We start from the raw sequence: 18,056 nt of genomic DNA, 5'->3' as shown, positions 1-18,056 counted from the left end.
AGATGGTCAATGTTTTTCACTTTACCTGTCAGTTGTCATAATTTTATGCCTGATTGGTGTATTTTTTTGTGTCTTGTCTTTTGTGTCATTTTGAATGGAATGCTAATCTAGAATTTCAAGTCACATGACTTTCCTGTTGCCACGGCAACTTGGTCAACTAGGTCTGACATCAAAGCCACTCCAATGTCTCTGTTCCCCAAAGTATAAGTAGTATAAGTATAAGTAGGACTTCAGAAACGTCACAAATCATTTCATATCGTCTGGAAAACCTACTTTTCATTAGAGAATGGTTGACCTTCAAGACAACATGGAAGCTACAGGAGTTCAAACTCTCAGCACTAACCTGCATGTGGGAACAAGCAGTCTGCGGGAACTGCGCAAGTTGCGCAGATACCAACTTTCCCGCCACTGCTGCTCCTATTTGATGCCCAGTAAATCTGACACCACTGGGACATCTGGAGCACTGTTGACCGAGGCGATGAGTATGAAAACCACCAACTACCCTCGTCACCTGGTTTCAGCTCCCAAGAGGAATTCTTCGGATATATGGGCAATGCGTAAAAATCGCAGGTACCAACTTCTTGCCCACTACCGAAGAATTTCTGATTCCACTGATGACGTATACACGGCAGATGATGACGCTGGAACATCGCAGTGCGCAGACTCTGGCAGCACCAACACTACGGCACCAGAGACAGAAGCCAGCGCCACCACTGGATCGCTGGTAGAAGAGGAGAGAACAAGTATTACTTCACACCAGCGAAGACGCACCGGTTCTCTTCTCAGCAAGGACTCCTCTGGTATGTGGGCATGGCGCAAACATCACAGGTACCAAATGCTTGCTCGCTACCGGAGAATCTCCGACTCACTTGATGATGTACCCATGGCACATGGCCATGTTGGAACATGTCAAGATAAAGATTCAGGCAGGACCATTACTAGAGGAAGACCTCCATTTTCATCCTCCACAAAGGATTCCTCTGGTGTTTGGGCACTGCGTGCGCATTGCAGGTACCACCTGCTTGCCCACTACCGCAGAATCACTGATTCACTTCAAGATGGCGATGATGTGTCCATGGAACGAGCTAGTGCTGGCACCACTCATGACAAAGATCCAGGAGGCACCACCACTAGAGTGATGGATACAAAAAGAACCTTCTCTGCGCTCTACCGCAGAATCTCCTATGCAGGGGATTGTCAAGATGCAAACAAGACAAAAGCCAACACTGGGATGGCCACTTCCATACAACTGCTGAAGGCAACGCGCAGATTCAGTCCCCGTGGTCAGAGAAATTGGGCTAACCACAACTACCCTCATGGTGGGGCCCTGCAGCGTCATCTGAGGTACCAGAGGCCAACGCATGCAAGAGATGACAGAGCTTCCGGTGACCACAGACGTCCACAGGCAGCCTACTACTACTCACGCCCTTCACGCGCAGAGTTTGTACAACAGCGGCCAAGAGGACACATCTGTTGTCACTGCCAAAGTCATCTGAGGCCGCCCCAGTGGTACGACAGTCCCACTTACCAACAGACCCTGAGGCCACAGAGACAGCACAGGGGCAGATTCCATGGTCCACGCTGGAGACGTTATCCTCACCATCCTCGGTCCAGTGGGCAAAACACCCAGCAAAGACACAACTCTGATGTCAACAGAAGCAACATCGACAATGCCTCTGTCCCCCAAAGACAAAAAGAAAAGAAGCTGTCCAGGGATAACCATCCATCTCCAGCTTCAAGCTCTAAGTCATCCACTCCTGATAACTTAACAAGCTTGATTTTTGCATGCTCAAATATGTACATTTGATGCTCATGAGTATTAAAATGTGCTTCAATAAAAAGAAATGAAACTGAAAACTCGTCATTCATGTTATCTGATTAAATATACATAAAATTAAATAAATCATTTACATTTCCTCCGGCTGTGTGCTGCACACATCTAATCTTGTGATGGTAGGGTTGGAAGTAGAGTCCAGCTGCTCCACTTTCTATTGATAACTGTGATATTTTACAAGTATTTTGATGTTTTGTGTCTCATAATAAGCTTGTGATGAGTATTGTCCCCTCAAAAGTAGCATAATTTTGTCATCCTGTTTGATTCAAGTGTATTTAACTAATTCTAAATTCTACAGTGACACTGTTCTAGATTTAAGTCAATCACCTGCTTGAAATCAGATTAGAAACTGTCATTTTAAGACAAAATGTCTTGAAGTCAGCAAAATTCTGATAAACGTTACTGAGAAAGCTCCATCTGAAAGTGCTGTTTTTAACTATCCCCAATGCATTTACTGTTTACATACATCCTAGCCTCCCAAAAGAACTAAAAATCAAGGCTAGGCTAGTCTTTCTTGGTTTTCGTTAGGTTGATAAAACCTGCTGCCATATAATGCACCAATTTTTGGATATACTGTGACAAATCCTCTTTCTAAAAAAGATCAAAAGTTATACAACAGACAAAACACTAGCTCCATCATCTGTAAAATCTGTAGACATTTCATTGGGGACGAAGTTTATTAGCTTACGTGCAACAATATTTTTGACACAGGAAAACTTAAAAGCCTATAATCCTCCCTTGCACAGCAGCGCCCTCTAGTGGGGCTGTGCCTCACTGGTCCCAAATGCAATGATGCCACTACTAAGTTTCTGAGATAACCTCCCCAACTTTCACACAAAAAGGGCAATTAGATAGGAAATCTAAACCCCAGTTATACATCCTACCTCCAATACCCATCTTAAACATTTTAGTCAGTAATCCTTCTCTCTACTTTGAATCATATGCTTTCTCAATATTAAAATATACAATGACCATGGTTTCTTTCGGTTTACAACTACCAAACTCCCCTTCTACAACCCCTCTTGGTACAGTCCAGCTCCCCCCACAAAAAATGAATTGGATTCTACCACTTCCTGTTTGCCAGTCTACCTGGACAGGTGTGGATGGAGTACATGGAACAAACATTTGTTTAAAAAGATTGAAGTCTCAGATTAAAATCCATTGATACCCATTTAAAACAGTCTAGTTAAGAAGCCATAAAGTCATATTATTTATGTTGCGGCTCCCGAGCCATGTTGTAACACAACATACTATACCATCACGTTTTTTTTTTTTTTTGTTGTTGTTTGTTTTTTTGGTAACTTTAGTAATTGTTCGGTTTTGTTCTCTTTATGACTTTGATCAGCACCCAGTCTCCAGGCTTTAGCTTAGCATCTGGATGTTTAATTGGTGTAACATGAAAATATTAATTCTATTGTTGACCCTAAATGACCTAAGACATATTTCAGGACAGCAATGTGTCTGAAATTCCCCATGTATTTTTCACTAGTTGTGTGGTACAAACACTGATACAACAGCAAACATACAAACATAATGAGGAGCTTATACTCTGTTGGTATTGTTGGATACAATATTTTTAAATATGTCCTGGTTGTGTGCTCAGATTTTGTCATTGACATCTTCATGAAATATGTCTAGCTTCAATATGGGATGGTGAGATTTTCAACTAAACATTGTCTAGAAGTTTCTAGACAGCTTTTTCTTTCTTCCTTCTATCTCAGTCTGATTTTTACCCATCCTGAGCACTGGTCGCTTTCATCGTGGAGGAAAGGCATCACTTCGTCCATCGGCGTGTTCCTCCACCTGCAGCAAACGTACAGCTCACTTTCAGAGCATTTGCAGAAGTCTCGTCTTTACTCTGGGCATCAATTCAGACAGCTGATGAAATAAAAATGGACACGTCTTACAAGCTTACGTGTAATATATATGGGCTCCAACCTGCAGCCGATATAATATAATGTGGGATTACTTTTCCTGAATCCCACTCACCGTCACTCCACGATTCCACACTGGAAAAATAACTGGAACAATTATTTAGTATTTCTTACATGTTGATAGGAGGGTCAGTTGTTTAAGGGAGTTGACATATCTTTATTTAAGTCTTTCAAAGATGTAACTGAAGCTAATAGGTAGCTAATAGCTACCAGGTAAAGACGTGAAAGTGGTCTGGACAGGTAGCTTACAGATTGAACAATTACTGTATATGGAAATAACTCCAGATGTCATCATGTGTAACTTTCTGAATTTCTCCTCATAGTCAGTAATTAGTTAATTGTCCGACAGAGAAACGACACGCTAGCTTGAGCCGGAAGTCACGTTGCTAGCTTAACATTAATCAGGCTAATTCATCGGCACCTTGCACTAAACGGAAGTGCACTATTTCCGGTTGATACTGATATGCAAAAACAGACTAAATTGCGAAATAAAGTTTAATAAACTATTTACTCAAGTGTTCAGAACTCACATAGTATCTTACCTTTGTATTTTAATAACCTTTGTTAATCCTAAAGACCAGCCGCAGTTACTTTGTAAACCGAAGCTCGAAAAACGCAGTAGTCATGGTAACTGTTGCTAGGGAGTTTGTTTCCCAGCCGAGGGCGCAGTTGCTTAGAAACTGCTGCATCTTTCTAGATTTATTATGATTTGGTGATTGTTATTATTTAATTTAAACTTCCCCCGCAAGTAAAAATGGACAAAAGAAATAAAAAACAAAAAAAAAAAAAAACGAAAAACATTGTAAACAATATCCATTTATTTAGATGTTCCAGAAATATTCTGATATACTGTAGCTTCATTCTACCATTGCACAAAGAAGACATAATTTGACACAGAAACGTTACATTTAAAGGGAACTCAGATACAACAATTCAGTTGCCCTCTGGCTAAAAGAAGAAGAAGAAAAAAAGATGCTTCGTTGCACGTTAGGTTTGGCGCCTTACAAAAACGAAAACAGCTGAGACGTATTTAGACAGGATGAGAATGTTTTACGTCAACAACTGCCAGTTCGTGCACATGTACTGTCCTCTATCAATGAAAAGTCATTTGTGTGACATTATGTTTCTTAAAGGAAGAGTTTGATTTCTTTAAAATGGGACTGTAGGAGCTACTGCTTTAAAGAGCATTACCTAGAATAGACGGTGGGTGGCACCAGACACCTTTGACAGAAACAGCAATCTCGCAGAACACTGTCGTTTCCAGTCAAACACCGCCTCTACCAGTTCGTTACTTTGAGGCATTGTGTGACTTAATGCTTTAATATTATTCATATCCAAACTAACAAACACCGAAACCCCTGTGTTTTACAAGGTAAAATTTCAAGTTTAGTCAATGGAATCTGGCGGCTTCAGTTTCCTGTCGGTAGCCAGCACCAGAGTCCATTGACAAAAACAACAATTTAATTGTGAAGCATTACAGAGTGTCTGGTCTACTAATGCCCTGATTTATTAGCTTAATTCACTTATTGACTCTGGTGTTTTGAACCCTAATTTAAATCTGAATCATTAATCGTCAAAAAACAAACAAAAAAACAAACAAAAAACAAAACAACAACAAAAAAACAGAAAGTCAAGGTAAAATTTTCTGTTTTTGTTAATGGAGTCTGGCAGCCTTGAAGAGGCTTTGAAAGTGACTGTGTTGAGGCAGGGTAAAACTGTGATGATAGACTAAATACCCTGTGATAGACGTGTGATTCTGAATAAATGAATAAATGTCCTAAAAAAAAAAAAAAAAAAAAGATTTGTTTTCAGTGGGTTTTGTTTTATGTCACCAACAAAGTGCTTCGCTTTTGCTTATCTGCCCGCTTCCCAAATTGAGACCACCATCTACTGTAGGTAATACAAGGACTATGAATGTAATACAACCCCACTTTGATAAACTGAACTACCCCTTTAACCTCTATGAGACCGGCATAATCACACAATATTATCACAAACAGGAACGGCAAAAAGAAAGAACAATAACAAAACACTCACAGTGCATTGGTGTGAATTATGGCACATAAAGTATCTTTCACATGAGCATTATTACTGTAGATACCACAGGCTGAATAGGGTTGAATGTGAGGCAGATACAGTATAATTTCATGAACAGGGCAGAGAGAAACGCGCAATAAATGTGACGGTAGGAGGTTTTCACTCAGAGAAATGAATGACGGTTAAGGCGCGGAATGGGCAAAAGAGGTAGCGGCCAATGTGCCGCATCACTTCGTCACAGTAGTCACATTTAAAGGAAGTCTTACTGCTCTGAACACAAGACGATATCACAAACAGGACGGCGTGAGCAGCACTGCAACACCGGGACATTATAACTGCTAGTTCTGAGCTGATACGCACACACACGAGACGGAGATACAGTCTTTGGTCACAAATTAAATATTCTGCGGAGACACCGAGCAGCACGCTGTGGAGTCTAATGGAGGGGGAGTTGTCGATTGCACAATGAAAAGCAGCAGTTTGGTGAATCTGCTGCTAAATAATCTATACTTCCTGTGCAGTCTAAGTTTAACTGCACTATATTTCCCATAATCTCACTCTTGACACCTTTTTTGTCTCTTCTTATATATATTTTCTTTAAACCTAAAAAAACAATCAATATATTCAAGTAAATCAAAAGCACATTTAGATTTTTCTTAAATATAAACTCTCTCAATATATATATATATATATATAATGTTTTATTCCTGTTCCACACGACCACATATAATGTTTAAAATCCTATACTGTAGTGTATATTTATTTATTCCCTTTATTTAATAAAAAAAAATCAATTTCTTCTCTTTTATAAGTAATTATTTGCTCTGCTACTGACTGGAAAATAAATATCTTGGGCTTTCTGATGAGATGAGATGTAAAGAGAGCAGATTGCTGATGTGATATACATTCAGTCCTCAGTTTAAGGACAGGTAGAAAACTGAGATCAAGGAGAAATTTAGATGTGAAACTAAATAACTGGACCCGAGGAGAGAGCAGTTTAGTTTGAGAGGGAAACAGCTTTTAGGATGTGAGTGAGGGAGAATAGACCGTGTAGACCTATGTAGAAGTTGTAGAAGCTCCACATAGAGAAATAAAATGCACCTGTCGCTTCCCTCACACGTGGGATTCATCCAGGTCCAGGTCGACGGGGGAGAGAGGAAGAGGAGAGCGGCGGGGCGAGCGGCGGGGTGAAGGAGGGGACAGCAGAGGGGTGAGGAGCGGGTTCTCGGTGCCGTCGTCCTCGCTGAGCTGCAGCAGGGTGCCGCTGCGGGGGAGGAGCGCCGTCGTGTCCTCGTCCCCGGGGCTCTCTCTGATCCGCGAAGGCCCCGGCGGAGGCGGGGGGAGGAGCGGGGTCGGTTGTGGTGGTGGTGGTGGTGGCAGCGGCGGCGGGGGTGGGGGGCCCGGGGCGGGCGCTGTGGCCAGCACGGGGAGCGGCGGAGGGAGAGGGGAGGAGGTGCGGGACAGGGGGAGAGGGGAGCAGGTTCGGGAGAGAGGGAGAGGGGAGCAGGTTCGGGATGGGGGGGTGGGAGTGGAGGGGCGGGAGATGGAGGGGGGAGGGGAGAGGCTGCTGCGGAGCCCCCACTGCTCTCTCTTCTCCTTGCTGCTTATGGCTGGAGGGACCTGGGTGAGAACACACTTGTTCCTGTAGCTTCAGCCTGCACAGCGACACACTAAAGAGGCCAGTTCACCCAAGTACCGTACTGAGATCATGCTTTCATCCTGCTGGGGGCAGTCTCTGCCTAAACATGATGGAGGTAGGGCTGGCCGGTATACCGGTTCATACAAAATATCGGTAGTTTTTCATTGCGATATTAATTTGTAACCCTTTAAAACCGAGCGGGTTGCTGGCGATCTGTTAAAGCACGCGGCTTGAGTTACCGTAACTCACCGTAGTTTGCGCTGTTGAAAAAGTGTGGCTGGAGATTTTACCAATAAATTCCTCCAAACAACTCTCTTCTTGGGTCTCCTCAGTCTTGCGTCGCTCACCCAACCTGCAGCCTTACAGCAGCGGCGCGTCATCGTTACCGTAATGGCATTTGTTTTCCCCCGAGAAAGCGCAACTTCCTTGTTCAGACACATTTTGAATTTTGTCTATCGGTGAATTACGGTAATTCAAATACCGCAGGCGGATGTTTAGGTTAATATACAGGCATACCGGTGTATTTGACTGGGTAATTAACTGGGTAATTTTCAATGTAGAGCTTACAAACACGCATGGTACGACTGCGTCACTGCGAGGCGTGGTGAAGATGGAAAGGTCCATAAACGAAGGGCAGAACCAGAAGATTTGTGCCAAAAAAAGTGCTGCATCGGTTGTTTTTTTTGTTTTGTTTTTTTTTAGGGGGACCAGACATCCCCGATTTCTGGGGACAGTTTCCATTTTGTGACGACCTGTCCCCTGGCTATAGCTGTCCCCAATTTTAGTTTTTTTTTTTTTTGTAATGAATGAATAAAAACAAATGTTGCACGCAGACTACAGTTAATACGGTAGCCTGTCCACTGCTACTGACATTACAGACATAGCAGTTTAAATATGAATAAATATGTCAAAATAAATGAGACCATAATTGTCCCTGTTTCTCCATTTCATCTTGGTAAAACTAGATTTTTTTTTTATTTCCACGCTGTGCATGCCCCTGGTTGCTAACATGGGGCCATGCAAACCCGTTTCACTACTAGTGTGGCATCATTCTACAGTATTTACTCATCATCAGTAAAATAGTCCATCCTTAGTCAATCTACTGAATTAATTCCTCTCTCAACCAGTAGAAAATGTTGTGAACATGTGATTATGCATGAAAAAAAATACTATAATATACCTAATACTGTCAGAATTTTGAAAAATAAAAATACATTTTTGGTCATACCGCCCAGCCCTAAGATGAAGGTGAATAGAATTTAACTAATTTTATACTAGAAACCATCCATAAATGCTCACTCTCACACAACACCACAGAAACCCATTGACCTCCATTATTTCTGAACCAACAATTATTAAATACCATTCATCCTGCTGCTTTTCCAAATGTTGCTTTCATCAAAAATGTCTGTCAATTTTCCTCTTTATGTGCACAGAACAAGCAGCTTTTTAACCGTTACCCAGCACCCTGCTCCAGTCGTCGCCTCTCTGCTGCTCATACCTGTGTGTTTGCAGGTCCGTGTAGGTCGGCAGTGACTGTGGCTGAGGAGGCTGAGGGCACTTCTAGCGTTGGGGACTTTGCCGACGCAGGACTGGCCTTCCTGCCCTCAGCTGGAGCCTCCGCGGCGCTGGGAGTCATCGGGGGCTTGCCGGCCCCTGCCGACGCCTGCTGGCCTTGATTCTCTGTAAAGGTGACTGACCTCTTTTGGTCTCCATGCGCTGTGGGACACACATGCATGCGCAGGTGGTCAAACCATATAGCGGCAGGTGGGGGCTCGCTAACACATCAGCACCACCGATATAGAGTTGGAGGCAGGAGGAGGGGGGAGGCGGGGGACTGGGAGGGGGTGGGGAATGCAAGACAGACATGCAGAGCGCCTTAGTGGGTGAGGTTGCAGTTAAAAAAAAAAGGTGCGGGCCGTTGCAGGGTGGAGAGGAAGCGTTAAGGGTTGTGTCTCACCTTCACAGTCCAATAAAGTTTCTTTATTTCGAAACATAAGGCATGAGACAGAACAGAGTGAGAAGAGTCAGTCTGGTGACAGGTGGTACAACAAACAGCACTGGAACAAAGGCGGCGGCGGTGACTGGGGGACACGGGTCAGTTCAAATCAGCACACGCACCACAATGCTCGTTTGTGAGTCTAGGTTTTGGCTCGTTGTGTGCTCGATTTGAAGTGCGGGGTACGTTAGCTGTCGTTTTTTTTTTTTTTTTAATCACTTATCTACAGACACAGATGAGAGCAGCTGTTACCCAGTGGCTTGTTCTTGGGCTGGATGCTCCTGCGCGTCGTAGAAAGCCTCGCCCCGGATCGACCTCGCGGCTCATTCTTTGGAATGGACAGCAGGGGGCGACGCAGCTGCAAGAAATTTACATTGACATAAATCGCAGGACATTTTTACATTTTTTTTTTTTTTTATTTTCCCCCACAATTTTCTGGCATTGCCACCCTACTGTTGCACAAGTTTGAAATATCAGTAATATCGGTCCTTTAAACTAGACACATTTATCCACCTGTCTGAGTCCTCGCTTTCGTCCTAAGGGGGGCTGGATCAGGAGGTTCTGCTGGCCCGGCTCGCTCTGCACACTGGCGACCCTGTCGTAGTCAAATTGCACAAACGTGCGCACGGACACACACACACACAAACACACAAAAACACAGGAAAAAAACGTGAGCGCGAAGGAAGCCGACGGCCGACGCCGCACCCCCCAGCCGCGACCGAAACTCACCCGCGACACACGTTTAAACCACAACGAGATGTCGCCGCTATTCTACCCATTCGCTCACTACTACACGACACAGTGTGCCACAATCACAGCGCGGAAAAAACAAGAACATAAAAAAAATAAATAAAAAAAAAACAGGGCTGCCATGATCCATACACTGAAAACACAACAGGGGGACAGTAGGGGCTGGAGTAGCAACGCGACATACGATTGAAATCCCCCCTCCCGGTTTAAATATTAAGTCCAAACATAACTAGTTCTAGATCTGATTTGAAGTGAATTGGACAAAGGAAGCAAGAAAAGCGTCCTTTAACAGTTGCCACCCCAGTTCCCCCTTGTCCCTACAGATTGGTATCCACAGTAGGACGCACCAATTTGATCAGCGAGAAGCCTGATAGACACGGAAACAGTATGAAACACCATGGCACCAATGGGAGAGAGGCTGACTTTTTGGTGATGGCACATCAACTGTAAAGACCCACGGCTAACAGAGAAGGAACAGAGCTCCCTGGCCTGGCTTTTTTTTTTTTTTTTTTTTTTTTTTTTTAAAAAAGGTGGGGAGGGACCTGGTTAGGATAGCACAGCAGATGAGCTGAGAAGATGAGGGTCAGTGTGGAGCTCAAAAAGGAAGTGATTAGAGGTAGGGGGACAGAGACAAAAAGGCACAGTGGACCCACACAGAAAGAGATAGAGACAGGTAAGTGTGGGAAGGGGGGGAGGGGAGGTGTGACGGGGCCGATGCGATTTGACTGGATGTGGATGAGTGATCGACCAATAGAGGAGGCCGTCCCGAGGCGATGCCCCTCCCAGTGGCGGACAGATGCGGGAATGCACCAACTGGACACAGAGATAGAGAGAGGGCCACTGTACCTAGAGAGGTTACCCTCCTGAAGAAGGCCCTGGGACTCATCTAGCACATTGGGTTCACTGTAAAAAGGGGGCGAAGGGGGAGAACGGGAGTTTAAGGAGTGAAGTTGAGATCCGTCAGCAGCCACCGGACCCCCGTCCTCATTAAAAGGCGGAAAAGCCGGGGCCGTCTCGCTAAAAGGTTTTTAACATTCTTACCGCTTCACGGCGCTGGACTGAGACTGCTGAGTGGAAACGTTAGAAATCAACAGAGATATACAGAGAAATATGTGACCGTGAGAAATGGCTGGTTTCAAGATATCAGTTCTCAACACTTTAATAAATCGTCATGTTTCTAGAATGGAAATTATTCCTGTCGTCTCTGGTAAAGGAAAACATCTAACACTTCGTAGTGTTTTGACCTGGAATCGGATCCTTGATTGTCTCCTCTCAGTGAAGAAGCCTTGTTTTGGCTCTGTGCTTGCTGGGATCGTTACCTGTGGCTGGGCAACATGGTGGCGCGCGGGGCCTCGGGCTGCGAGGCGGCCGAGCCGGTGGCGTGGCTGGAGAAGCGCCGCTGGGACATCACCCGCGGCAGGAACGCCTCGTGCTCGCTCACCACGCTGGGGATGCTCATGGAGTCGTCTGGGAGCGAGAGAGAACGGTGAGCTCGCTTCAGATTCATGCGAACGTGAGAGGAAGAAAAAAAGTGTGAGGGAAGCGTTTCTGACTCTCTTCGTCGTCCTCGTCGGTGCGGCTGAGCGTGTCCTGCGAAGGCTGACGTGACGGCTGGCTGTCCTGCTCCCAAACCGTGCCGGTGCCCGTGTTGGAGCGCGACATCGTGGCCAGGCTGAGGCGGTAGGCCGACGTGGAGGTCCCCACCGTGCTGATGGACGTCTTGCCCTGGTACGCTGTGGAGTGGGAGCACGAAAAGGTTTAAACGGGTTGCTAGCAACGTCTTGGGAGAAAAAGAAGTGACTTCGCTCGGTGTTTCCGACCTGAGCCGCTGTGCACGGCCTCCTTGAGGATCTTGAGCTCGTTGTTGAACTCTGCAAACAGGGAGCTCTTGCAGAGGGGTCGCGGGATGAAGCGTCGCTCCAGCTGGTCGGCGATGTGGTGCCGGGCTGTGATCTCCTCCTGGGAGTCGGCGGGCTGCGTCAGCAACTAGAGAGCACGCACAGATGAGTTAGTAAGGACTCCAACAGACTCCATTTATGTCTTTACTAAAATATGTTGGATTCATGTTAATATGTATTTTAAAAAAGTTTAATTTGTGGGGAAAATAAAAAAAAAATATATATAAAAAATGTCTAATCAATCACAGATTTTGTGCAGTACCTCCGCAGACCACTAGGGGCTAAAAACCCCTTGTTGAAGACCTTTGAGGTAGAAAAAAAAGTAGGGATGCACCAATCCGCCTTTTCACCACTGATACCGATACCGTTATCTGAGGTTAAATATCGGCCGATATCGATACCAATACAGAAAAATAGCGTTTTTCTTGTGTGGAAAAGACTGGGATCATTCTTTTGTGCAAGACAACATCAGACTTGACTTAAACATTTTTTTTCCTATTTTTTTTAAAAAACTAATAAACAGATATAAAAGTACTGAATTACTTCTTTATTTAATAATTGTGCACCAGTAAAACAATCTTAATCATAAAAATATAACAAGTGTAACTGGTTCAGTCGGTGCAATTAGGGATTCAAAACCCAATGTAAAACAAAATAAATATTAAATAATAAATAAAGGAGCTGAAATTGAGAAAAAACAATAGCTTCACTAGCTCGGTCGGTAGACTTTCAAAATAAACAGCAATCAGCTCTTAATATAGTTTAGTGCAAATGGGAATTAAACATCCATTACCGATATGGATCGGCTTATTGTCACCGATACCCGATCTAGAATCTTCTTCGATATCGATACCGATACAAATATCGGATTGGTGCATCCCTGAAAATAAAGTAAGAAAAAAAACGTCTGAGAAATCTTTACCTTGCACTGAATGAAGGGTCTCAGCAGGACGAAAATGGGGATCCGAGTTCGGACGATGAAGTCGATAAAGTCCCAGAAGGCCAGTCCGCCCACTTTCCTCAGAGCCATCTCCTTCACCTGCAGGCTCAGCCGATACCAGTGGTTCCCCAGAGAGCGCTCGAAGCAAACCAGCACCACCTTCAGAGCTGCAGAAGAAAAGAAGGTCAGAAGAAAAGCGGGTAAAAAGTTGCGCAAAACGCGGCGCCAAACCTCGGCGTCCGTACCGAGATACGCAGCTTGGCTGGTGGACTCCGCTAACCCCTCCCTGCGCAGGTCCTTCCCCGTGTCCCCCGGCGTGGAGCAGTGAGCCGGGGACGCGTCCAGCATGAAGTTCTTGGTGCGGGAGGTGGAGATGATGCGAGGGGGCAGGAGGATGTTGATGACTGTCTGGAGGAGCAGGAAGATCTCCGGCTGCTCGAGGTGGGGGCTGTCTGCACATGAAACATGTTAAATAGCAATATTTCAACCAATAAATCGCTTCTCAAACTCTCAAAAGAGAGACAGTCACGTGCCTTTGCTTCCAGATCCCACCGTCAATACGAAGGGAATGAGGAGGTTGAGCAGCATCCCCTCTCGCCTTTCCTGATTGGTGAAAGGCGAGATCACATGACTGAGAGGGAAGTCGTCCTTCAAGGCCTTAAAGGAGGAGGGGGATAAAAAGTTTTAGTGTCAAGATTGTGTTTTTTCTTGAGAGAGAGGATGTTTATTTGAGGTTTACCTGAATCTGCAGGGCGACCAGCCGCACCACGGCCGTGCTGAAAGGGAGAGGAGGGGAGAGGTAGGGGCTGAGGTGGAGGAGAGGCAGCCCGTCTGCCACGCTGGAGGGACCGACCACTCCCATCACCAGGTTGACGCAGACGTTGATCAGCGAGCGCAGGTGCGGCAGGAAGGAGATGATCGGCTGCCGCTGCAGGGTCAGGCAGATCCCCTCGATCAGGTTGCTCGCCGCCTCCCACTCCACCTGTCTCCTGCAGAGACACACAGCACCACCCCGGACCCGAACAGAAGCACACAGTCACGGATTTGATAGAGAGAGAAAGGTCCGTCGCCCGATGAGTGGACGGCAAAGGAGAAACGGACTCTCCACTGACGCCTCGACCTCATTTCGACTGACACCAAATGTTGCAAAGCTCACGAACACAGGCAACTAAACGCTGCAGCAACAGATCACCTGTGACCAGTGTTCCCTCTGGTCGGATGTGTCGTGTATCATGTATTTTAGTGTTTTAGTTTGGCCAAAGTCCTATCCACTAACATGGAGGATGTGGAGCTTATGACCTATACTTCAGCCAGTCACCAGGGGGAGCTCTACTTGCTTTGGCTTCACTTTAGAGGAGCTGTTCTGCTTGCATCTTTATACAGTCTATCAGTGCATTTATCATGTCCTCCTCCTCTACACTAGGTGGCGATGTGTGTCTTGTCAGCGTGTTATTATGGCGTCCTTTCTGGTTGACTCAAAACATCATATAATAAGCAAGAGTCATTCATGCGCCATTTCAAACAACAATAAAATGGATAATAGTTGAGTTTTTTTTTTAAATCTCGTACGTAATGTGATCTACGACTGCTGGTGCAGATAAGATGGCGCTATCCCTCAGGTGGTTCTTCTACCGGTTCTGTTTACCTTCGTCTTCTGCGACCGGCGTTCTTGGCTGTTTTTGTTCCGCGGTCATACACCAGCGCAGCGGTTGTGGAGCATGCGCACGCGTGTTGTCCAGTTAAAGTCTGATTAAGGCGTATGCTTGCCAGAGAAAATCAATTTCCAATCGCATTATCTGTTTAAGGAGATATGTTTACATGCATTTAGGTTGTCCAGTTAAAGTCGGATTAAGGCAATATTTCTTTTTTTACGTGCATGTAAAGTTATTGTATGATGGAGATCAGAGCTATTGCTGGCTAGCTAGAGGCAGGAGACTGAAGGGAGAGATAGAGTGGATTTACTTCAAACAATGTCTTTGTTTCATTCATAAATGTTAAAATAATTTTGTTGGTCTGTTTTTACTTTACATGTATGTGTTTGTTTCCCTGGGTGTCCGGTCTACTGTGTTCCCTGGCATAAGACTGGCTTAGAGAGGACACTGCCAGTGATCCATTGTTACACACATCTCATTTATGCTTTCACCTCCTCTCACACTCCCCTCATGTGCCCGCACAATAACACATCACAGCTGGACTTACGGTACAGCACCCACGAAAGGCAGCGCTACAGAGGACAGTGCCAAGAAGCCGTCTATCTACTGTACACACCACGGCACCGGTACAGCACGATACACTCACAGGGAGACGGTGAAAGAAGAGGGATTGTTACCAACAGACCTGGTGCATAATGCCTGTGGGCGAGCGCACCTGAGCGTAGGCATCTTGTGGATTTTGTTGAACATGCGGTCCAGCCTCTTGAGGATGAGGATGAGGGCGGGGCGGACGGCCTCCGAGGACCAGTCGGTGATGGGCAGCATCTCCATGATGTAGCGACGCAGGCCTCGGCTTTCCATGGTCAGGGTGTCGTAGGGCGCCAGCTTCAGCAAGGCGTGAGCGATCTCTGCTAGCCTGAAACACACATTCAGAGCATCTAATGCTTAAGAAACTTGAGGTATGCCCTTTTGCAGTAAGAGACTTTGGATTATATCATAAATTTCATGGAGGACGCTGGGATCAGCCTCACCTCATGTGGGACTTGATGTCCAGGAGCTCCAGAGCTATGACGCGCGGCTCGCCGGCGACATTCTGCAGGATTTTGAGTCGGGGTCCACAGTGCTTGTAAAACTCAGTGCAGATGTTTAACAGGGACTCCCGTGGTCGGCGAAACTCCTCCCGGGCGATGCGCTCGTCCAGCTCCTCCCGTGGCATCCCTTGACCTTCCTCCAGCAGGTGGAGGTTGTCCCTAGGAACACAACCTGCTCATCAGACACTCAAACCCCAGAACTACGCTCTGAGCTTCTGAGACCAACAGTTTATGCTGTGGTTCTGACCTGGTGTTGACTCCTCCTGACATGGCATGGTTTGCAGTTGTGCCTCCCTTATGGCCCTGATCACAACGGGACAACTGAGGTGCTGTCATGGGCCTGAGAAGGAGAGCGAGTATAGTATTAGCAGGGCTGAAAATAGCATCTAATGTGGTGTTCATGCTAAGAAACAAACCTCGTTAATGCCTCGGAGCTGTAGAGAAGGGCCTGTAGAGATGTGGCCAGAGCAGCAATGGCTGCGATCTCGTCCCTGGCGGCCGAAGCGGACTCCATGGTGATTGTGTTGCTCTTGAGCTTCTGGAGAAAGCAGGGAACCAAAGCCTCCAGCACCATCAGCATCTGGAGACTGGAGAGACGCAAGGAAAACATCAGGACACAAATTCGTTGCTGTAGGTTTGAAGAAAAAAGGAAGAAGTGGCTTGAGGATTTTTTTGCCCATACCTCCTAAAAGATTCGGGGGCGTAAGCAACCACGGTGACACAGAGCTTGATGGCTTCGCTGATAGAAAAGGTCAAGTCCTCGTTGCCGTAACAGAAATCTGGGGAACAAAAATCTGAGGTTTTGATGTTTTTATAAACTTCGAGTCCACTGGCAGGGCTTTCCATAAACGATAATGGACCTACCTAGAGATCGCAGAGGCTTCTCAGCCTTGACCAGCTCCAGAGCGTCCAGGGCATCCTGAGTTTCACCTTCCAGAGAGACCAGCAGGTCGAACAGACATTGGGCGGACACTCCTTTGGACAGACCAGTGCTGGTGCTGGTCTGGGAGACAGAGAAATCCACGGTATGAAAGAATATTAAGGAAAACCAGTTGACTACAGAATTATTTGTATATATTCACAAGTCTCACAGTGAACTCCAGAAGCGGAGCCACGCTGGCAAACAGCTGCAGGATGAAGGGTTTTCTGTGGAGGATGTAGAACTGCCTGCAGCAAAACTCAATGCCCTGCCTCAGTAGAGGGTTGCTCTCATAATCAGCATAAACCTATGACGGCAAAACAGAAGGAACATAGTAAATCCAACAGTTTCTTCTAAGACATGAGGCCTGGTCAAGTGTCTTGTTTACCTGGAGCATGGTGGGCAGGATCCACTGGTAACCGCTCAATGAGAAGAGATGGTTGAAGTGCACGGCGGTGTTGATGGCGGTCGCTGTGTACTGCCTGAGCAGGGCGCTGTCCTCGGGGTGGAGCAGCAGAGCTCCATTGAAGACGTTGAGGAACAGCATCATCTCGTCGCCCCACGGGTACTCACTGGGCATGCCCAGAAACATCTCCTCCAGCAGCTTGATCCACAGAACCTTGTGGAGGGTGTCCAAACCAAACAGCTCCTTCCCTGGAGACGGAAAATATGAAAGTAAACCACAAACTGAAAGGTTTATGCTCGTGGTGTTTGTCTCACCTTGAGGCTCATTGAACAGGGAGAACTCTGCGTCGATGGCTGTGCGTGGGAAGGAGGGCAGGCGAAGGAGGTCTTCCTGCAGGAGGGAGACGTGGGATTGCTTGTGCACAGCTGGCATGTGCTGCGTGAGGGAGATGAGGAACAGGACGCGGCCGACTTCCTCGAGTTTACGAGAAAACACCTAGAAGAACGGAGGAGAGAGAATGAGAACAACAGCTAGGCAAACATGATATTTTTACCATTCGAAGCCTTACTTGTTTCTGGATGAGCTCCTGTCCTTTCTCAGGCAGCATGTGGACGAGGTTGAGCTGGGGAGAGACTGACCTCCGGAAAGGGTAGATGTCTCTCACGTACGTCTAAAGGATGGAGGTTAAGGTGGAGTCATAGAAAAATAGTGAAACGCTGTTTGTAAATCCAACAAAGCAGCTCTCTCAACAAGCAAATAAATCAAGTTCTTGAGCAAAGTAACCACCTTGGAATAATGGATGAGGTTCCACCGTTTGTCCATGAGGAAGTAATGCGCTGACCTGGCTTCGGGAATGTTGAAAAATTCAAGACACTCCTAGCAGGAGAAAGATTAGACGTTATATTTATGGTATTTAGTCAATTTTCAGACAGATAACAGAATGAAGTCTACTTCAGT

General features: G+C 46.0%; 1 protein-coding gene across 20 annotated transcripts in view; it reads right to left on the bottom strand.

Annotated features, from left to right (window-relative positions):
* Nucleotides 1–4,568: 4,568 nt before the first annotated feature.
* The window catches only part of LOC125000950 (protein unc-80 homolog), a 39,184-nt gene continuing 25,696 nt past the window's right edge, over nt 4,569–18,056 (bottom strand). For 12 of the 20 annotated variants that reach the window (XM_047576739.1, XM_047576734.1, XM_047576728.1 and 9 more), the window contains 24 exons: nt 17,886–17,975; nt 17,668–17,769; nt 17,414–17,594; nt 17,082–17,347; nt 16,866–17,000; nt 16,639–16,777; nt 16,457–16,553; nt 16,191–16,361; nt 16,022–16,114; nt 15,715–15,933; nt 15,369–15,599; nt 13,771–14,020; nt 13,565–13,688; nt 13,277–13,483; nt 13,014–13,198; nt 12,014–12,179; nt 11,747–11,926; nt 11,513–11,660; nt 11,040–11,096; nt 9,957–10,038; nt 9,696–9,801; nt 9,405–9,425; nt 8,946–9,163; nt 4,569–7,425 (listed from right to left, as the gene is read on the bottom strand). In XM_047576739.1, coding sequence (XP_047432695.1) covers nt 6,919–7,425; nt 8,946–9,163; nt 9,405–9,425; nt 9,696–9,801; nt 9,957–10,038; nt 11,040–11,096; nt 11,513–11,660; nt 11,747–11,926; nt 12,014–12,179; nt 13,014–13,198; nt 13,277–13,483; nt 13,565–13,688; nt 13,771–14,020; nt 15,369–15,599; nt 15,715–15,933; nt 16,022–16,114; nt 16,191–16,361; nt 16,457–16,553; nt 16,639–16,777; nt 16,866–17,000; nt 17,082–17,347; nt 17,414–17,594; nt 17,668–17,769; nt 17,886–17,975 — 3,975 coding nt within the window. In that variant the 3' untranslated portion in view covers nt 4,569–6,918. The remainder of the gene's footprint in view (nt 7,426–8,945; nt 9,164–9,404; nt 9,426–9,695; nt 9,802–9,956; nt 10,039–11,039; nt 11,097–11,512; nt 11,661–11,746; nt 11,927–12,013; nt 12,180–13,013; nt 13,199–13,276; nt 13,484–13,564; nt 13,689–13,770; nt 14,021–15,368; nt 15,600–15,714; nt 15,934–16,021; nt 16,115–16,190; nt 16,362–16,456; nt 16,554–16,638; nt 16,778–16,865; nt 17,001–17,081; nt 17,348–17,413; nt 17,595–17,667; nt 17,770–17,885; nt 17,976–18,056) is intronic. The other 8 variants (XM_047576731.1, XM_047576747.1, XM_047576735.1 and 5 more) reach the window with 5 other exon arrangements.

The sequence above is a fragment of the Mugil cephalus genome, chromosome 23 (genome assembly GCF_022458985.1).
Source record: "Mugil cephalus isolate CIBA_MC_2020 chromosome 23, CIBA_Mcephalus_1.1, whole genome shotgun sequence".
NCBI classification, from domain to species: Eukaryota; Metazoa; Chordata; class Actinopteri; order Mugiliformes; family Mugilidae; genus Mugil; species Mugil cephalus.
Note: the sequence above shows the minus strand (reverse complement) of the source record. Positions and strands in the feature narration are given on the sequence as shown.